At 44.3% G+C, this 17,542-nt stretch overlaps 1 protein-coding gene across 1 annotated transcript in view; it reads right to left on the bottom strand.

Moving 5' to 3' along the window:
• SOCS7 (suppressor of cytokine signaling 7) overlaps positions 1-17,542 on the bottom strand; it is a 63,158-nt gene that overhangs the window by 20,038 nt on the left and 25,578 nt on the right. Inside the window, 2 exon segments of the mRNA XM_011984733.1 lie at positions 7,483-7,611; positions 16,874-17,042. Of these exon segments, the coding sequence (XP_011840123.1) occupies positions 7,483-7,611; positions 16,874-17,042 (298 nt within the window).

The following is a 17,542-nucleotide window of genomic DNA, read 5'->3' as shown; positions in this document are numbered from 1 at the left end:
GGTGCGTGCCTGTAATCCCAGCTACTCAGGAGGCTGAGGCAGGAGAATCGCTTGAACCCAGGAGGTGGCTGGTTGCAGTGAGCCGAGATCGCACCACTGCACTCCAGCCAGGGTGACAGAGGGAGACTCCATCTCAAAGAAAAAAAAAAAGAACCTGGGCATGGTGGTTCATGCCTGTAATCTCAACACTTTGGAAGGCTGAGGAGGGAAAATCACTTGAGCCCAGGAGTTGATGACCAGCCTGCGCAACATAGAAACACCTTGTCTCAACAAAAAAATTGAAAAATTAGCCAACCATGGTGGCCCATGACTGTAGTCCTAGCTACTCGGGAGGCTGAGGTGGAAGGATCACTTGAGCCTGGGAGGCCAAGGCATGACTTCACTACTATACTCCAGCCTGAGTGACAGAGACCCTGTCTCAAAACAAAACAAAAGTATATTTAAAAACAAAATACTAGTATGCAATGAAGAAGTGGACAGGTATACAAACAGGGCAGGAGTGGCCATGGGCTGATGGTTGCTGGGGCTGGGTGATGGATACATAGGGTTTATTACATCATTCTGCATACCAAACAAATAAACATAAAGAAGGTAATAATCCAGGAATAAGTCTAGTTTGCAAATACACTCAAGGGAGTCTTACAGTGTTGCTGGAGGGGGTCATGCAGCCAAAGCAAGGAGGGGAGCCCAATCAGGGGCATGACCCTGTACCTATAAAATAAGGACAAACCACTTACTGGGGAGATGCCCAGAGACACTGGTCACAAATCCCCAGGAAAGGACTCCTGGCTTCCTTCTTTCACAAGCATAAGTGTAATAATCTCTTCTTAGTATGCCTAATACCTCATCAGCAAATGTTTGAGTGTTCTAATATACAAAATAATATAGAGCAGGCTGGGCGCGGTGGCTCACCCCTGTAATCCCAGCACTTTGGGAGGCCGAGGCGGGTGGATCACCTAAGGTCAGGAGTTCGAGACCAGCCTGACCAACACGGTGAAACCCCGTCTCTAAAAAATACAAAAAATTAGCCGGGCTTGATGGTGGGCGCCTGTAATTCCAGCTACTCAGGAGAATTGCTTGAACCCAGGAGGCAGAGTTTGTGGTGAGCCGAGATTGTGCCACTGCACTCCAGCCTGGGCACTACAAAGCAAGACTCCGTCTCAAAATAATATAGAGCAAAGGAAAGACAGTTCTTGCTCTGGATGACCTGGCAATCAGATAGGTAAGATAAAATAACGACAAAGGGCATCTCAAAGGATATCACAAGGATATCTGAGGGGCCACCCAGAGTATCATTCAACACATATATCTTGAGTACCACCTTTATAGGGCCAGGAGAACACCAGAGATACCACCTTAAACACTTCCTATGCACCTACATCTTAGAGACCACTGAGAAAAGTAACATCTGTTGAGTGCTTACTCTGTGTCAGGCATTGTCTTAAATATTTTACATGAGTTAATTCTTGCATTCCTCTAAACAACCCTATAAGTTATGTACTGTAATCATCCCCATTTTACTGTTGAGGAAACTGAGGCAAGAGAGGTTCAGTTCATGCCTAAGATCACAGAGGTAATAACTGGCAGGACCTGGGGTAGCACTCGGTGCTCTGGATCCAGAACCTGTACTTTTTAACCACTATGGTATATAGCAATGGTTCCCAACTGGGTATGATTTTGGCCCCCAGGGACATATGGAGACATAATGTGATTGTCACAGCTTTGGGGGGGCGGGTGAGTGCTCCTGGTATTTAGTGGGCAAAAGTTAGGGCTTCCTCCAATACACAGGACAGACCCCACAACAAAAAACTGTCCAGCCTAAAATGTCAATAATGCTGAGCTGAGAAACTCTGATAAACAGGGAAGACATGTCACTGAACAAGTAATTATAAACTTAACAAGCGTTACAAAAGAGGAAGTAAACAATTTCCTTAAAAAGCTGTCCAATTCGGCCGGGTGTGGTGGCTCACACCTGTAATCCCAGCACTTTGGGAGACCAAGGCAGGCGGACCATGAGGTCAAGAGTTCAAGATCAGCCTGGCCAACATGGTGAAACCCCGTCTCTACTAAAAATACAAAAATTAGCTGGGCATGGTGGCAGATGCCTATACCATCCGAGTACGGGAGGCTGAGGAAGGAGAAACGTTTGAACTTGGGAGGTGGAGGAGGTTGCAGTGAGCCGAGATCATGCCACTACACTCCAGCCTGGGTGACTGGGGGAGACTCCATCTCAAAACAAACAAAAAAGATCTGTCCAACTCAAAGCGTATTTTTGTTTTTGTTTTTGTTTTTGTTTAAGATAGGGTCTCACTCTGTCACTTATGCTGGAGTGCCGTGGCGCAATCACAGCTCACTGCAGCCTTGACCTACCAGGCCTAAAAGATCCTCCCACCTCAGCCTCCCAAGCAGCTGGGACCAAAGGCGCATACCACCACGTGTGGCTAGGTGTTTTTGTTTTGTTTTGTTTTTGTAGAGATGAGGTCTCTCTTTATTATCCAGGCTAGTCTAGAACTCCTGGGCTCAAACAATCCTTCTACCTCTGCCTCCCACAAGTGCTGGGATTACAGATGTGAGCCACCAAGTCTGATCAAAGTATGATTTTTTAAAGATATTTTTTGTTCATGAACTTTACAGATGAAGATTCTCTCAATTAAAAAGGGTATGTTTGCTTTTAGCCTGGCTCTAATAGGATCAGAGGTTTTGTGTGAAATCAGTCACACTCTCACTGCTGTCTGGTGTTAGGGGTTTAGTTTTTTTTGTTTTTGTTTTTGTTTTGAGATAGTCTCTGGAGTGCAGCGGCGTGACTTGGCTCACTGCAACCTCCACCTCCCAGGTTCAAGCAATTCTCCTGGCCTTAGCCTCCTGAGTAGCTGGGATTACAGGCGCCTGCCACCACGCCCAGCTAACTTTTGTATTTTTAGTAGACACGGGGTTTCACCATATTGGCCAGGCTGGTCTCAAACTCCTGACCTCGTGATCCAGCCACCTCGGCCTCCCAAAGTGCTGGGACTACAGGTGTGAGCCACTGCGCCCAGCAGGGGTTTAGTTTATAATTGTGAAATGGATGAGGCCAGACTGAGATGTAATCAGTGACCTCAGATCTGCTGGGACCAGGATGCAGTATTACAATAACCCCAAACTTCAAATTTTAAAAAAATTATATATATATTTACATTTAAAAAAAAAAAAAAACAATGAGAAAGGATAAGGTCAAACCAAACTCAGGCACCATTATTTTACCAAGGGTTCCTCCCCCAAATGCTAATTATTCAATTTATTCTATTCTACTTAATTTATCTCTGTTCCTTATTTGTCACCACTCAGAACCTTCCCATTAGTCCTAGCTTTGCAACGCCTGTGATCCCTGGTATCCCTTTGACACCAGTCTTTTTTTTTTTTTTGAAATGGAGTCTCACTCCATAGCCCAAGCTGGAGTACAGTGGCATGATCTTGGCTCACTGCAACCTCCAATTCCGGGGCTCAAGCAATTCTCATGTCTCAGCCTCCCAAGTAGCTAGGACTACAGGTGTGTGCCACCATGCCCAGCTAATTTTTTGTATTTTAGTAGAGATGGGATTTCACCACATTGCCCAGGGTGGTCTTGAACTCCTGAGCTCAGGCGATCTGCCCACCTTGGCCTCCCAAAGTGCTGGGATTACAGGCATGAGGCACCATGCCCAGCCTGACACCAGTCTCAACACCTTCCTACTGCATCCAGCTCTGGGAACTGAGCCAGAAAAACTGAGATCGAATCCTAGCTCTGCAACTCACTGGACCTCAGTTTCTTTTGCTTTTCCAAAAAGAAAAAAAAAAAAAGGAGACTGTACTATCCCCTCAAAGGATAACACTTGGTTAAATGGAATAACACCTGGCTCCTTGTAGGTGTTCAGTTTTCATCATTCCAAAGTTTGAACACACAGGATCCTTTCTGAATCGATCAAGTTAAAATCCTTGACGCAGACTAACAGAGCTCAACCTAAATGCTAATACCTACCTCCTTCCTCACCCCAATCCTCTCCTATAATAAAGTCAAGCTTATATAATGCCTTCCCCTTTATGATAAGCAAAAGAGGGCAGCAAACAGTGGTAAAGGCTTTGTCTTCTTTGGCCCTATCCTTCAAAGTGAGGTCACTTAGGGTTGAGAGGCAACAACTCTGCTTTGCCCTCTCAACTTGATTACAATTTTAAGTCTATACAGATCTTTAACTGGAGCATTTGCACCCTCCTGCCCCCAATAAACATGGTTCTACCTTCTTCAGGTAGTTTCCATAAATGCCAGCAAACTTTCAATCTGATTACTACTACCTCTTCCAATAACAGACTGGTGGGAAATAAAGCCAAGGATTTGTAGTCGGGCCCAGGTTTGAATTCTGGCTTCAGCACTGATCAATTGAGTTAACTTTAGAGTACATAATCTAACTTTTGAGCCTCAGCCTCAGTTTCCTCACTGGCAAAATGAAGTCTTATGTATTATTTTATTTTTAAATTTATTTTATTTTATTTTTTTGGAGACAGAGTCTCCCTCTGTTGCCCAGGCTGAAATGCAATGGCACAATCATGGCTCACTGCAACCTCCACCTCCTAGGTTCAAGTGATTCTCCTGCTTCAGCCTGCTAAGTAGCTGGGACTACAGGCACCCGCCATTACGCCTGGCTAATTTTTGTATTTTTAGTAGAGGTGAGGTTTCACCATGTTGGACACATTATTATTATTATTATTATTATTATTATTTTTGAGACAGAGTCTTGCTTGGGGGCCCAGGCTAGAGTGTAGTAGCACAATCTCAGCTCACTGCAACCTCAGCCTCCTGGGTTTTAAGCGATTCTCCTGCCTCAGCCGCTGCAGTAGCTAGGATTACAGGCGTATGCCACCACGCCCGGCAAATTTTGTATTTTTAGTAGAGGCAAGGTTTCACCATGTGGGTCAGGCTGGTCTCGAACTCCTGACCTGAGGTGATCCACCCACCTCGGACTCCCAAAGTGCTGGGATTACAGGCGTAAGCCACCGCGCCAGGCCATATTATTTTTATAGATTGATCTGTATTACCTAACTTTGAGGTTGTTGTAAAAATGTCAATATCTTTAAATAAAGAACCTGGCCAGTACCTGGCATCTAACAGACACTCAATATTAACAGTGGCAAACACTATACACTCTAGCCCCTAATACAATGCTAAGAATCTTGGTTAAAATATCTGCAGACAGGGTACATTTGTAGAATGAAATAAGCTGTATCTGAGGAGTCCAATATTCCACGAAGTTTCTCAATGTTCTACCAGTAGAGTGATGCTCCAGAGTCCAGAATACTCTCTGAGATTTTCCAGACTTGCCCACAGGCAGAGCTGACTACCCTAATCTTGCTGGTCACCGCCACATGCTTTATACTGACTTGAACATGTGCTCTCACCTTTGTCTTCCTTCCTGTCCCCTCTTTGAGACTATGACTTCTCTGAAGGCAGAAATGTAGCTTATTTTTTATAATAAATTGCAAAACAAATGTTTGTTAAATAAAAACCCCCCAAAAAGCCAAAAACTTTAAAAACTGCTAAGCAGAGTCAACTCTTATATGGAAGGAATCTAACTTTTCCCTTTAAGCAAGTCAACTGCACAAGACCCAACTGTGTTGACAGCACTGAGGCAAAACTAAATGAAGTGAGAATTAATACAGTTCACACCCTGTCATGCCTGATTTAAATCACCAAGATTACAAGAAACATTCCTGTCACCTGGCTCAATCCTGTTCCTAGTCTTCTGCCTGAGGCTCCCCTGAGCTCCTACAGTTTAGACCAATTTCTTGGCATTCTGTTTAAGAATCTTAATTTGATTCAATGGTAAAGCATGAAGTTCTCATTTTAAATTGTTTATTTTTTTGTTTTGTTTTTTTTTTTTTTTGAAAGAGTCTGGGCTCTGTCACCCAGACTGGAGTGCAATGGCGCAATCTCAGCTCACTGCAACCTCCGCTTTCCCAGGTTCAAGCAATTCTCCCTCTTCAGCCTCCCGAGTAGCTGGGATTACAGGCACCCGCCACCACGCCTGGCTAATTTTTGTATTTTTAGTAGAAACGGGGTTTCAGCATGTTGGCCAGGCTGTCTCGAACTCCTGACCTCAGGTGATCTGCCCTCCTCAGCCTCCCAAAGTGCTGGGATTACAGGTGTGAGCTACCACCCCATGCCTTTTCTTTTTGAGACAGGGTCTCACTGTGTCACCCAGGCTGGAGTGCAGTGGCTTAATCTTGGCTCATTGGAGCCTCTGCCTCCCAGGCTCAAGTGATCCTCCCACCTCAGCCTCCCAAGTAGCTGGGACTACAGATGCCTGGCATCACACCCAGCTAACTTTTGTGTATTTTGTAGAGATATGGTTTCACCATGTTGCCCAGCCTGGTCTTGAACTCCTGGACTTGAGCAATCTGCCCGTCTCAGCCTCCCAAAGTACTGGGATTATTACAGTGTGAGCCACCATGCCTGGCTTAAGTTGTTTGTGTCTTACAAGTTCCTCATATTAATGTCCTTGTCATTTTGTCTTACCAACACTATAAAGGCAGATTGCTCCAAAGAATCCCCTCTTGCCCTCCACAAACTATACAGACACCTCCCTAACTTAGTGGGCAGGAAGACTATACAATCACACCAGCAAGAATAGCAACTGCCCAGTGCTCCCAAATGGAGAGAGGTCTTGTATTCATCAATGGTAGGGACGGCAAGATACAAAACAAAGAATTTACTGTTCAGCAGCAAGTTTAGTACAACATGGGCAAACCCACAGCAGATACTTCCTAACAGAGTGCAATGTGCAATTGGATTTGGCCCTTGTTTTTTCTTTTTTTGGGGGAGACAGGGTTTTGTTCTATCACCCAGACTAGAGTGCAGTGGCACGATCACGGCTCAGTGCAGCCTTGACCTCCTGGGCTCAAGCGATCCTCCCATCTCAGCCTCCTAACTAGCTGGAACTACAGGCATGTACCACTATGTCTGGCTAATTTTTTAAAGAGATGGGGGTCTAAATTCCTGGGCTCAAGCAATCCTCCCACGTTGGCATCTCAAAGTGCTGGGATTACAGGCATGAGCCACCATGCCTAGCCAGACTGAGCCCTCCTGACACTCGCCCTGCCTTTCTGGTAAACATTCTCTTACCTTTCCCATTCCTATGGGTAGGACCTGAGAGCTCTCACCTTTCTCCTTCACTTATAAATGTTGACATGCCTAGATCAGGGACACCTCCAAATGTCAAATGTTAACATGATGCCTGGACATCAGAGGTGGAAGCAGTTTTCTCATTCACGTGGTCAGAGAAGCAAAGATTCTTCCTCAGTATGCTGAGAGATTAACGTACAAAGGCAGGGGATTAACCACGGGACCAGGAGTGGTGGCTACAACAGCCAGGGGAAAGAAGCTTAACCATGGCCTTTTGTGGGGGTGGTGTTTTTTGACACTAAACTGGATCATACCGAAGTTAAGTTAAATAATTAACAGAAATACAGCCTTACCTGGAACCCTGGATCTTAAGAAATAGAGAAACTTTCCATTCTTGGAGTGCATAATGGCTCTCTTAATAAACTCTACAACAGATTGACAGCGGTCCTCAAACTTAGGATGACACCACAGGCTGAAGGTTCCTGCCATGGAAAATTAAGAAGTAAAAATTTTAAAACTTACTTTAGAAGATAGGAGAGGCTGGTTTGAATATTTTAACAATGATTCTCACTTTTGGGAGGGCAATTTGGGGGCAAGCTGGCTCAAAAGTCTCTGAAGCTACCTGTTCCTGCTTAGCTCACAGTTAACTGTAAAAAGATGTTGCCTTTTGTAAGACATAAATTAGATCTTACAAAGTTTTTGTTAAGTAAATACAAGTTAAGTACTCCTTATCCGAAATGCTTGAGACCAGAAGTGTTTCAGATTTTGGATTTTTTTCAGATTTTGGAATATTTGCATTATACTTACCCATTGAACATCCCTAATCCAAAACTCTGAAATCCAAAGTGCTCCAGTGAGCATTTCCTTTGAGCATCATGTCAGTGTGCAAAAAGTTTCAGATTTTTAAGCATTTTGGACTTCAGTTTAGGGATACTCAACCTTTAATAATTTCAAATCAGAAAAGAAGATATGAAATTTTTCATCAAGTATGAACATTAATCTTTAAATCACAGACTTCCTCTCTCTATATATATGTACTTATGTATATTAAGTATAGGTACAGTCATGCATTACTTAATGAGAGGAATATGTTCAGAGAAATGCATCATTAGGCAAACATCAGAGTGTACTTATCCAAACCTAGATGGTATAGCCTACTACACACCTAGGCTATGTGGTAGAGCCTACTGCTCCTAGGCTACAGACCTGAATAGCATGTTACTGTGCTGAATACTGGAGGCAACTCTAACACAATGGTAAGTATATGAATACTTAAACATATTTATGTTTAAATATGTATCTAAACATATTTAAACATAGAAAAAGTACAGTAAAAATACAGTAATATAATCTTATGGAACCACCGTCATATATGTAGTCTATCATTGACCAAAATGTTGCTAAACAGTGTATGACTGTGTGTGTGTGTACACATATAAGCAGGTCTTTGAATAACATTTTGTTCAGTGTTGTTTCCTTATAACTTTTTTTTTTTTTTTAGACGGGATCTTGCTCTGTCACCCAGGCTGGAGTGCACTGGAGTGATCTTGGCTCACTGCAACCTCCACTTCCTGGGTTCAAGTGATTCTCCTGCCTCAGACTCCTGAGTAGCTGGGATTACAGGCACCTGCCACCACGCCTGGCTAATTTTTGTATTTTTAGTAGAGACGGGGTTTCGTCACATTGGTCAGGCTGGTCTCGAACTCCTGACCTCAAGTGATCCACCTGCCTCGGCCTCCCAAAGTGCTGGGATTACAGGTGTGAGGCACCATGCTTGTTCCCTTATAATGTTGATAGGAAAAAAAAATTGATTTCTGGCCAGGACCACTATCTGTGTGGAGTTGGCACATCTGCATGGGCTTTCTCTGGGTATGCTGGTTTCCTTCCATATCTCAGAGATGTGTGTGTAAGGTGAAATGGCATGCTAAGCTGTGCCAGTCTGAGTGAGTGTGGGTGTGTGGGTATACACCCCCCGATGGAATGGTGTCCTGTCCAGAGTTGTTCTGCCTTGCATCCTGAACTGCCATGATAGGCTCCGGCCACTTGTGATCCTGAGCTGGAATACTTGGGTAAATGATTATCTAATTTGTTTTCATTAATCTTTCTTACATGTGTGTATAGTTTACATACATTTCACTGTTTAATATTAGAAGTGTTTTGGTCTTTTTTTTTTTTTTTGAGATGGAGTCTAGCCCTGTCACCCAGGCTGGAGTACAGTGGCGAGATCTCAGCTCACTGCAAGCTCCCCCTCCCGGGTTCACGCCAATTCTCCTGCCCCAGCCTCCTGAGTAGCTGGGACTACAGGCGCCCGCCACCACGCCTGGCCAATTTTTTGTATTTTTAGTAGAGACGGGGTTTCACCATGTTAGCCAGAATGGTCTTGATCTCTTGACCTTGTGATCCGCCTACCTCAGCCTCCCAAAGTGCTGGGATTACAGGCGTGAGCCACTGTGTCCAGCTGTGTTTTGGTCTTTATGTAGAAGTTTGGTCTTTATTTCAGCCTGACCAACATGGAGAAACCCCATTTCTACTAAAAATACAAAATTAGCCGAGCTTCGTGGTGCATGCCTGTAATCCCAGCTACTCGGGAGGCTGAGGCAGGAGAATTGTTTGAACCCAGGAGGCAGAGGTTTCAGTAAGCCAAGACTACACCATTGCACTCCAGCCTGGGCAATAAGAGCGAAACTTCATCTTTAAAAAAAAAAAATTGGTTTTGTTATGCGTCATTTTGCTTAAAGTCAGTTTCTAAGAACCTATTAATGACCTTTAAGTGAGGACTGACTGACTTATGTACGTACACTGACCCTTGAATAATGTCGGGGGGGCATGAACCCAATCCCAATGGCCCAACATCCTCCTCAACCCCACCAAAATCAAAAATCCACATATAACTTTTGACTCCCCAAAAACTTTACTAACAACCTACTGTTGACTGAAAACCTTACCAATAATATAAACAGTTGATTAACATATGTTTTGTATGTGACATGTATTATATACCGTATTCTTACAATTAAGCTAGAAAAAGGAATACTATTAAGAAAATAAGAAAATATATTTACTACTGATTAAATGGAAGTGGATCATCATAAAGTGATCATAAAGTGGATCATCATAAAGGTCTTCATCCTCATTGTCTTCAAACCAAATAGACTGAGGAGGAAGAGGAAGAGGAGTGTGTCTCAGGGTTGGCAGAGGTAGAGAAGGTGGAAGGGGAGGCAGGAGAGGAAGGCACACATAGTATAAATTTACAGAAATGTTATAATTTGTCTAACTTTTTTTGCTTTTTCTATTTTTTAGAAACAGGGTCTCACTCTATCACCCAGGCTGGAGTGCAGTGGTGTGATCACAGCTCGCTGCATCCTCGAACTACTGGGTTTAAGTGATCCTCCTGGCCTAGCCTCCTGCATAGCTGAAGCTATCAGCCCAGGCTGGTCTTGAACTCCTGGCCTCAAGTGATCCTCCTGCCCTGGCCTCCCAACTGCTGGGATTACAGGCATAAGCCTCCACACTCAGGCTTGGTTTTTCATTTCTCTAAAAATGTTTCCATATGGTACCAATTCTTCTTCCACCATTTGCTTTGGTTTTAGTGCTCATATCATCGAAGGGTCCAAGTCTAAAATAACTCAAAAGCAGTCTCAAATAACCTGAACCCTTCTGCCAGATTGCCTGACATCAATGTTTTCTGGCACTGTTTCTTCTATGTCTTCTTCCTCGTCATCTGGCACTGGCTCAGAAGAATTCATCTCTATCAAGTCATCTTCAGTTAATTCCTCTGATGTGCTGTTCTTGAATTTCTCTAAAATCCCTCTCTTGAAATCTTTCACCCCTTACCTTCTATTTTTGCCATATCTCTTTCATGATTTCCTTGATTGGCTCTGTCACAGATCCTATGAAGTCACACATAATTTCTGGACACAGTTTTCTTCAGCAGGAATTTATTGTTTTCGGCTTGATGGTTTTCACAACTTTTTCTTCTGAGACAGGCTCACACTCTGTTGCCCAGGCTGGAGTGCAGTGGCATGATCACCCGCTCACTGCAGTTTTGACCCTCCCGAGTACCTGGGACTAGAGGTATGCATGACCATGCCCAGCTTATTTTTGTATCTTTTGTGGAAATGTGGTTTCACCACATTGCCCAGGCTGGTCTCTAACTTCCAGGTTCAAGTGATCTGCCCACCTCGGCCTCCGAAAGTGCTGGGATTACAGGCATGAGCCACTGCACCTGGCCCACAATTTCTTCTATAACAACTACGGCATCTTTTTTTTTGAGATGGAGTCTCACTCTGTCGCCCAGACTGGAATGCAGTGAAGCGATTTTGGCTCACTGTAACCTCCACCTCCCAAGTTCGAGTGATTCTCCTGCCTCAGCCTCCCAAGTAGCTGGGATTATAGGCATGCGCCACCAGGCCTGGCTAATTTTTGTATTTTTAGTAGAGACGGGGTTTCGTCACATTGGCCAGGCTGGCCTCACACTCCTGACCTCGGGTGATCCACCCACCTTGGCCTCTCAAAGTGCTGGGATTATAGGCGTTAGCCACTCCACCCGGGCAACTATGGTATCTTCAATGGAGAAATCCTTCCAGACATTCATGATGTTCTATCGGTGTCTTCTTCCACAGCACTTAAAATCCGTTGCATAGAGTACCAAGTGCAATGAGTGTGAAAGGTCCTTATGACCCATCTGATCTAGAGGCTGAATTAGAGACATTGTGTCTAGGGGCAAGCAGACCACTTTGACACCTTCAGTGTTGAACTCATGGGGTGCTGGGTGGCCAGGGGCATTGACCAATATCAAAAGAGCTTTAAAGGCAGTCCCTTACTGGCAAGGTACTTCCTGACTTCAGAGACAAAGCACTGATGAAACGAATCCAGAAAAAAAGGTTCTCATTGTGCATGCCTTCTTGTTGTACAACCAAAAGACTGTAGCTTTATAGGTAAAGGTAGTCCTGATTATTAACCCAATTGCATTTGCACAAAACGAGAGAGTTAGCCTACCCTTTCCTGCCTTAAATTCTGGTTCTTACTTCTCTTCCTTACTAATAAATATCCTTTGTGGCATTTTCTTTCCCCCAGAATAGGGCACTTTCATCTTCATTAAAAACCTGTTCAGGCAGATATCCTTTCTCCTCAGTGATTTTCCCCATGGTGTCTGGGAACCTGTCTGCTGCCTCTTGGTCAGTAGAAGCTACGCCTCCTGTTATCTTGACATTTTTCAAGTCAAATTGTCCTAAAATTATCAAACCATCCATTGCCGGAATTAAATTCTCCAGCTCTAGTTCCTTCACTTTCCTCTTGCTTTAAGTTGTCATATAATGACTTTACTTTTTCCTAAATCATATTAATCTATAGGTATGCTTTGCTTTTCTGTTTTCTTTTTTGAGACAGGCTCTTGCTCTGCCACCCAGACTGGAGTGCAGTGGAGCAATCATGGCTCACTGCAGCCTTGACCTCCTAGGCTCAAGTAATCCTCTCACTTCATCCCCATGAGTAGCCAGGACCACAGACAGGCATCACCATGCCCAGCTAATTTTTAAATATTTTAGATCTCACTATGTTGCCCAGGCTGGTCTTGAACTCCTGCCCTCAAATGATCCTCCCGACTTAGCCTCCCAAAGTGCTGGGATTACAAGCATGAGCCACTGCACCCGGCCAAAGTATCCATTTCTTATAGTAGCAATCTGGCACCCATATAAAAGCTGCATTTTCACTATGAGATTAAAAAGTATTTCACAATAAATGAAAGCAGAAACAGTGGCTTCACGAACGAATGTCTTTTCCTTTTCTTTCTTTTTTTTTTGAGACGGAGTTTCACTCTTGTTGCCCAGGCTGCAGTGCAATGGCATAATCTCGGCTCACCACAACCTCTGCCTCCTGGGTTCAATCGATTCTCCTGCCTCAGCCTCCTGAGTAGCTGGGATTACAGGCATGCACCACCACATCCGGCTAATTTTCTATTTTTAGTAAAGACGGGGTTTCTCCATGTTGGTTAGGCTGGTCTCGATCTCCCGACCTCACGTGATCCGCCCGCCTTGGCCTCCCAAAGTGTTAGGATTACAGGCGTGAGCCACCACACCCAGCCTTTTTTCTTTTATTACAACAGTCCTTATGCTGAATTCACTTATCTTGAAATGGTGAACCACCACAGCTGCAGACCTCAAACTATGTACAAACTGAGCAATTTTTCTTGTGATGTTCTAACTTTTCTCTGCTTCTTAGGAGAACTTCCAGCAACACTAGTGGCACTAGTGGGTCCTACAGTATTATTCAAGGTTTACTGTATTGCACTAAACACAATGAAAACTATACAAGAACCATGAGAGATCAATTTTTACTGTGATACACAATTAGCTGGAGAGATAAACGCTCACGTGGTGATGACTAGCGTCACACAGCATTTTAAGCGGATACTTGCAACACTTGAGCTCACCACAGTAGTAACAGGGAGTTGGCTATGAAACATTACAGTAGTACATCCAGTATGTAACAGTTAATTTTATGCAGTTATGATTTAATACTGCACCTTTACATTTGTTTACATTTTCTCTCAACAGTGAATGGTGCCATGTACGGTTTGTGTGCATAAGTTTTGATAAAGTTTTAACTTTTTATAATAGATTTGTATTTATTTCATGGTAGCAAATGTTAAAATAGACTAGTATCCACATATATTTTATTCATTCATAACATACCTTTTTAACTTTTTTGATATTTCTAGGTTAGTTTATCTGTAAGATTTTACAAACTGTCACAAATCTCCTAAATATTTTCCAATGTATTTATTTTTTTAAATCCATGTATAAACAGACCTGCACAGTTCAAACCCAGGTTGTTCAAGGGTCAACTGCATATACTTCTTAGAGACCATATGGAATAGTCGAGGAAAGACAGGAACAGCAGTTTTGTGGGTCTCATTCATTCATGTGTGTGTTGAGTGCAAAAAATAAAAATCTAAGTCTTTCCTTCTTTAACTGTAAAACCCCATGCCAACATATTACAAAGATCCCACCTCAAACTTTAAAATCCCAAATGGAAAAGGGAATCTGAACTCCTATGACTTAAAAAAATAAAACAACAAAAAACTCAAAAAAATGAAGCACCAGATTCCAAAGGAATCACCCACCAAAAAAAAAGAAAGGGCCAGGCGCAGTGGCTTATACCTGTAATCTCAGCACTTTGGGAAGCAGAGGTGGGCAGATAGCTTGAGCGCAGGAGTTCAAGACCAACCTGGACGACAGAAAAATCCCTGTCCTGGCCAGGCACGGTGGCTCACGCCAGTAATCCCAACACTTTGGGAGGCTGAGGTGGGCAGATCACCTGAGGTCAGGAGTTCGAGGCCAACCTGACCAACATGGTGAAACTCCATTAGCCAGGCGTGGTGGCATGCGCCCAGGAGCTACTCAGGAGGCGGAGGCAGGAGAATCGCCTGAACCCAGGACGCAGAGGTTGCAGTGAGCCGAGATTGTGCCACTGTACTCCCCTGGGCAAGAGAGCGAGACTGCCTCAAAAAAAAGAAAAAAAAAAAAATAGTTGGGCATGGTGGCACCCATCTGTAATCCCAACTACTCAGGAGACTGAGGCAGGAGAATCGCTTGAACTCAGGAGGCGAAGGTTGCAATGACAGAGCGAGACTGCCTCAAAAAAAAGAAAAAAAAAAAAATAGTTGGGCATGGTGGCACCCATCTGTAATCCCAACTACTCAGGAGACTGAGGCAGGAGAATCGCTTGAACTCAGGAGGTGGAGATTGCAGTGAGCCGAGATCGTGGCACTGCACTCCAGCCTGGGCACAGAGCCAGACCCTCTCTTTAAAAAACAAAACAAAAACAAAACAAAACAAAACACAAAAAAGGGATACTAATCAGTCAAGAGAACTGCAGATTTGAGTCTCTCTACCTACTCTTATAGTATAACTTTAAAAAGACAAAGACAAATGCTCCACTGCAAACTGGTAACTGAAAGGCCCATAAGGTTTCCATTAAAAATTCCAGTTACAGGCCGGGCACGGTGGCTCAAGCCTGTAATCCCAGCACTTTGGGAGGCCGAGACGGGCGGATCACAAGGTCAGGAGATCGAGACCATCCTGGCTAACACAGTGAAACCCCGTCTCTACTAAAAAATGCAAAAAAACTAGCTGGGCAGGTTGGCGGGCGCCTGTAGTCCCAGCTACTCGGGAGGCTGAGGTAGGAGAATGGCGTAAACCCGGGAGGCGGAGCTTGCAGTGAGCTGAGATCCGGCCACTGCACCCCAGCCTGGGCGACAGAGCAAGACTCTGTCTCAAAAAAAAAAAAAAAAAAAATTCCAGTTATAGGCCAGGCACTGTGGCTTATGTCTATAATCCCAGCTCTTTGGGAGGCCAAGGCAGTAGAATTGCTCCAGTCCAGGAGTTCAAGACCAGCCTGGGCAACACAGTGAGACAATGTCTCTACTAAAAAAATATTATTTTTTAATTAGCTGGGCATGATGATGCATACATCTAGTCCCACCTACTAGCAAGGTTGAGACAGGAGGATCACTTGAACCTGGGAGGTTGAGGCTACGATAAGGAGTGATCTCACCACTACACTCCAACTTCCAACTTGGGCAGCAGGGTGAGACCCCGTCTCAAAAAAAAGAAATTCCACTTATTCAAGGAAGCAAAGTCCCTTTAACAAAAAGTAACTGGTGGCCAGGTGCAGTGGCTCACACGTGTCATCCCAGCACTCTGGGAAGCCGAGGCAGGCAGATCACGTGAGGCTAGCAGTCGAGATCAGCCTGGCCAACAAGGCGAAATCCTGTCTCTACTAAAAATATAAAAATTAGCTGGTCGTGGTAGTGCACACCTGTAATCCCAGCTACTTGGGAGGTTGAGGTACAAGAATTGCTTGAACCCGGCCAGGCATGGTGGCTCACTCCTGTAATCCCACCACTTTGGGAGGCCAAGGCAGGCAAATCACGAGGTCAGGAGTTCAAGACCAGCCTGACCAACATGGTGAAACCCAGTCTCTATTAAAAATATAAAAAATCAGCTGGGCGTAGTGGCAGCCGCCTGTAATCCCAGCTACATAGGAGGCTGAGGCAGGAGAATTGCTTGAACCCGGGAGGTGGAGGTTGCAGTGAGCCGAGATCATGCCACTGCACTCCATCCAGTCTGGCGACAGCGAGACCTGTCTCTTATACACATCTAGATGTGTATAAGAGACAGCACTTGAACCCAGGAGGCGGAGGTTGCAGTGAGCTGAGATTGTACCACTGCACTCCAGCCTAGGCGACAGAGCGAGACTCCGTCTCAAAAAAAAAAAAAAAAAAAAAAAAGAAATTCAGAACAGAACAGTTACAGGATCAACACTAAATTCTCCTCTTTGTATATGTGATTTAACAAAGTATCTCTAGATGATAAGTTTAATTCCAAACAAAGCTTGTGAGAATTTGCCTAATGGTCCTAGGTTCTTTTTTCCTTTTACCTAAAGAGTTTTACTGGCTCAGTTCTTGGCAGCCTCTCCAACAGCTTTGTTCAGGCCCTCCTATTTAGGAGACAAGATGCTGCTGACAAGACTTTTAAATGGGACCCTTACTCTCCCTTCCCTACCCCCTCCATTTCTTCTAGTGACTGAAACAAGTGCCCATATCAATATTCAACTGAGTCTAAGATAATTTTTCCCCTATTCCTAGTTCCATTCCCATGAATCTCTTCCACAAAAAAGTCAGACAGCAAGGGCAGAGCAAAGCAAGTGGGGGAAGAAGGCTCTCTTATCAGCATCTCTTACCTCTGTAGTGCTCCATTCTAGTGTGGTGGGTGATACCCTGCGATCGGAAACTGAGGCTCAGGATGTAACGAGGATCAGAACTGTCTCGTACCAGGAAAGAACCATCTGGTTTCCCTTTCAGCTTCATCTCTGCATCTTCCCAATTCATTGGCCCCCAATACCAACCACACTATCAAAGACAAGAAGCAGTCCACTAGTTATCAGGACAGAGAAATGTCAAAGTTTTCAGCACAATCTGTCTTAACATGGGAGAACCCTCTGCATTCTCTCCAAAACATTTTAATAGGTAAAAGCCACTTACAAGGGTCTCAACCATTAGCAATGAACATCACGCTCACTATACTTTTAGCCCTCCAAAGTAACAGAATAATAATTCTGGCCGTGAGCTGTGGCTCATGCCTGTAATTCCAACACTTTGGAAGGCTGAGGTGGACGGATCACTTGAGGTCAGGAGTTCGAGACCAGCCTGGCCAACATGGTGAAACCCCATCTCTACCAAAAATACAAAAATTAGCTGGGTTTGGTGGCACATGCCAGTAATCCCAGCTATTCAGGAGGCTGAGGCAGAAGACTCGCTTGAACCTGGGAGGCGGAGGTTGCAGTGAGCTGGGATTGTACCACCGCACTGCACTCCAGCCTGGGTGACACCGTGAGACTATGTCTCAAAAA

Source organism: Mandrillus leucophaeus, unplaced genomic scaffold (genome assembly GCF_000951045.1).
Source record: "Mandrillus leucophaeus isolate KB7577 unplaced genomic scaffold, Mleu.le_1.0 Scaffold272, whole genome shotgun sequence".
NCBI classification, from domain to species: Eukaryota; Metazoa; Chordata; class Mammalia; order Primates; family Cercopithecidae; genus Mandrillus; species Mandrillus leucophaeus.
Note: the sequence above shows the minus strand (reverse complement) of the source record. Positions and strands in the feature narration are given on the sequence as shown.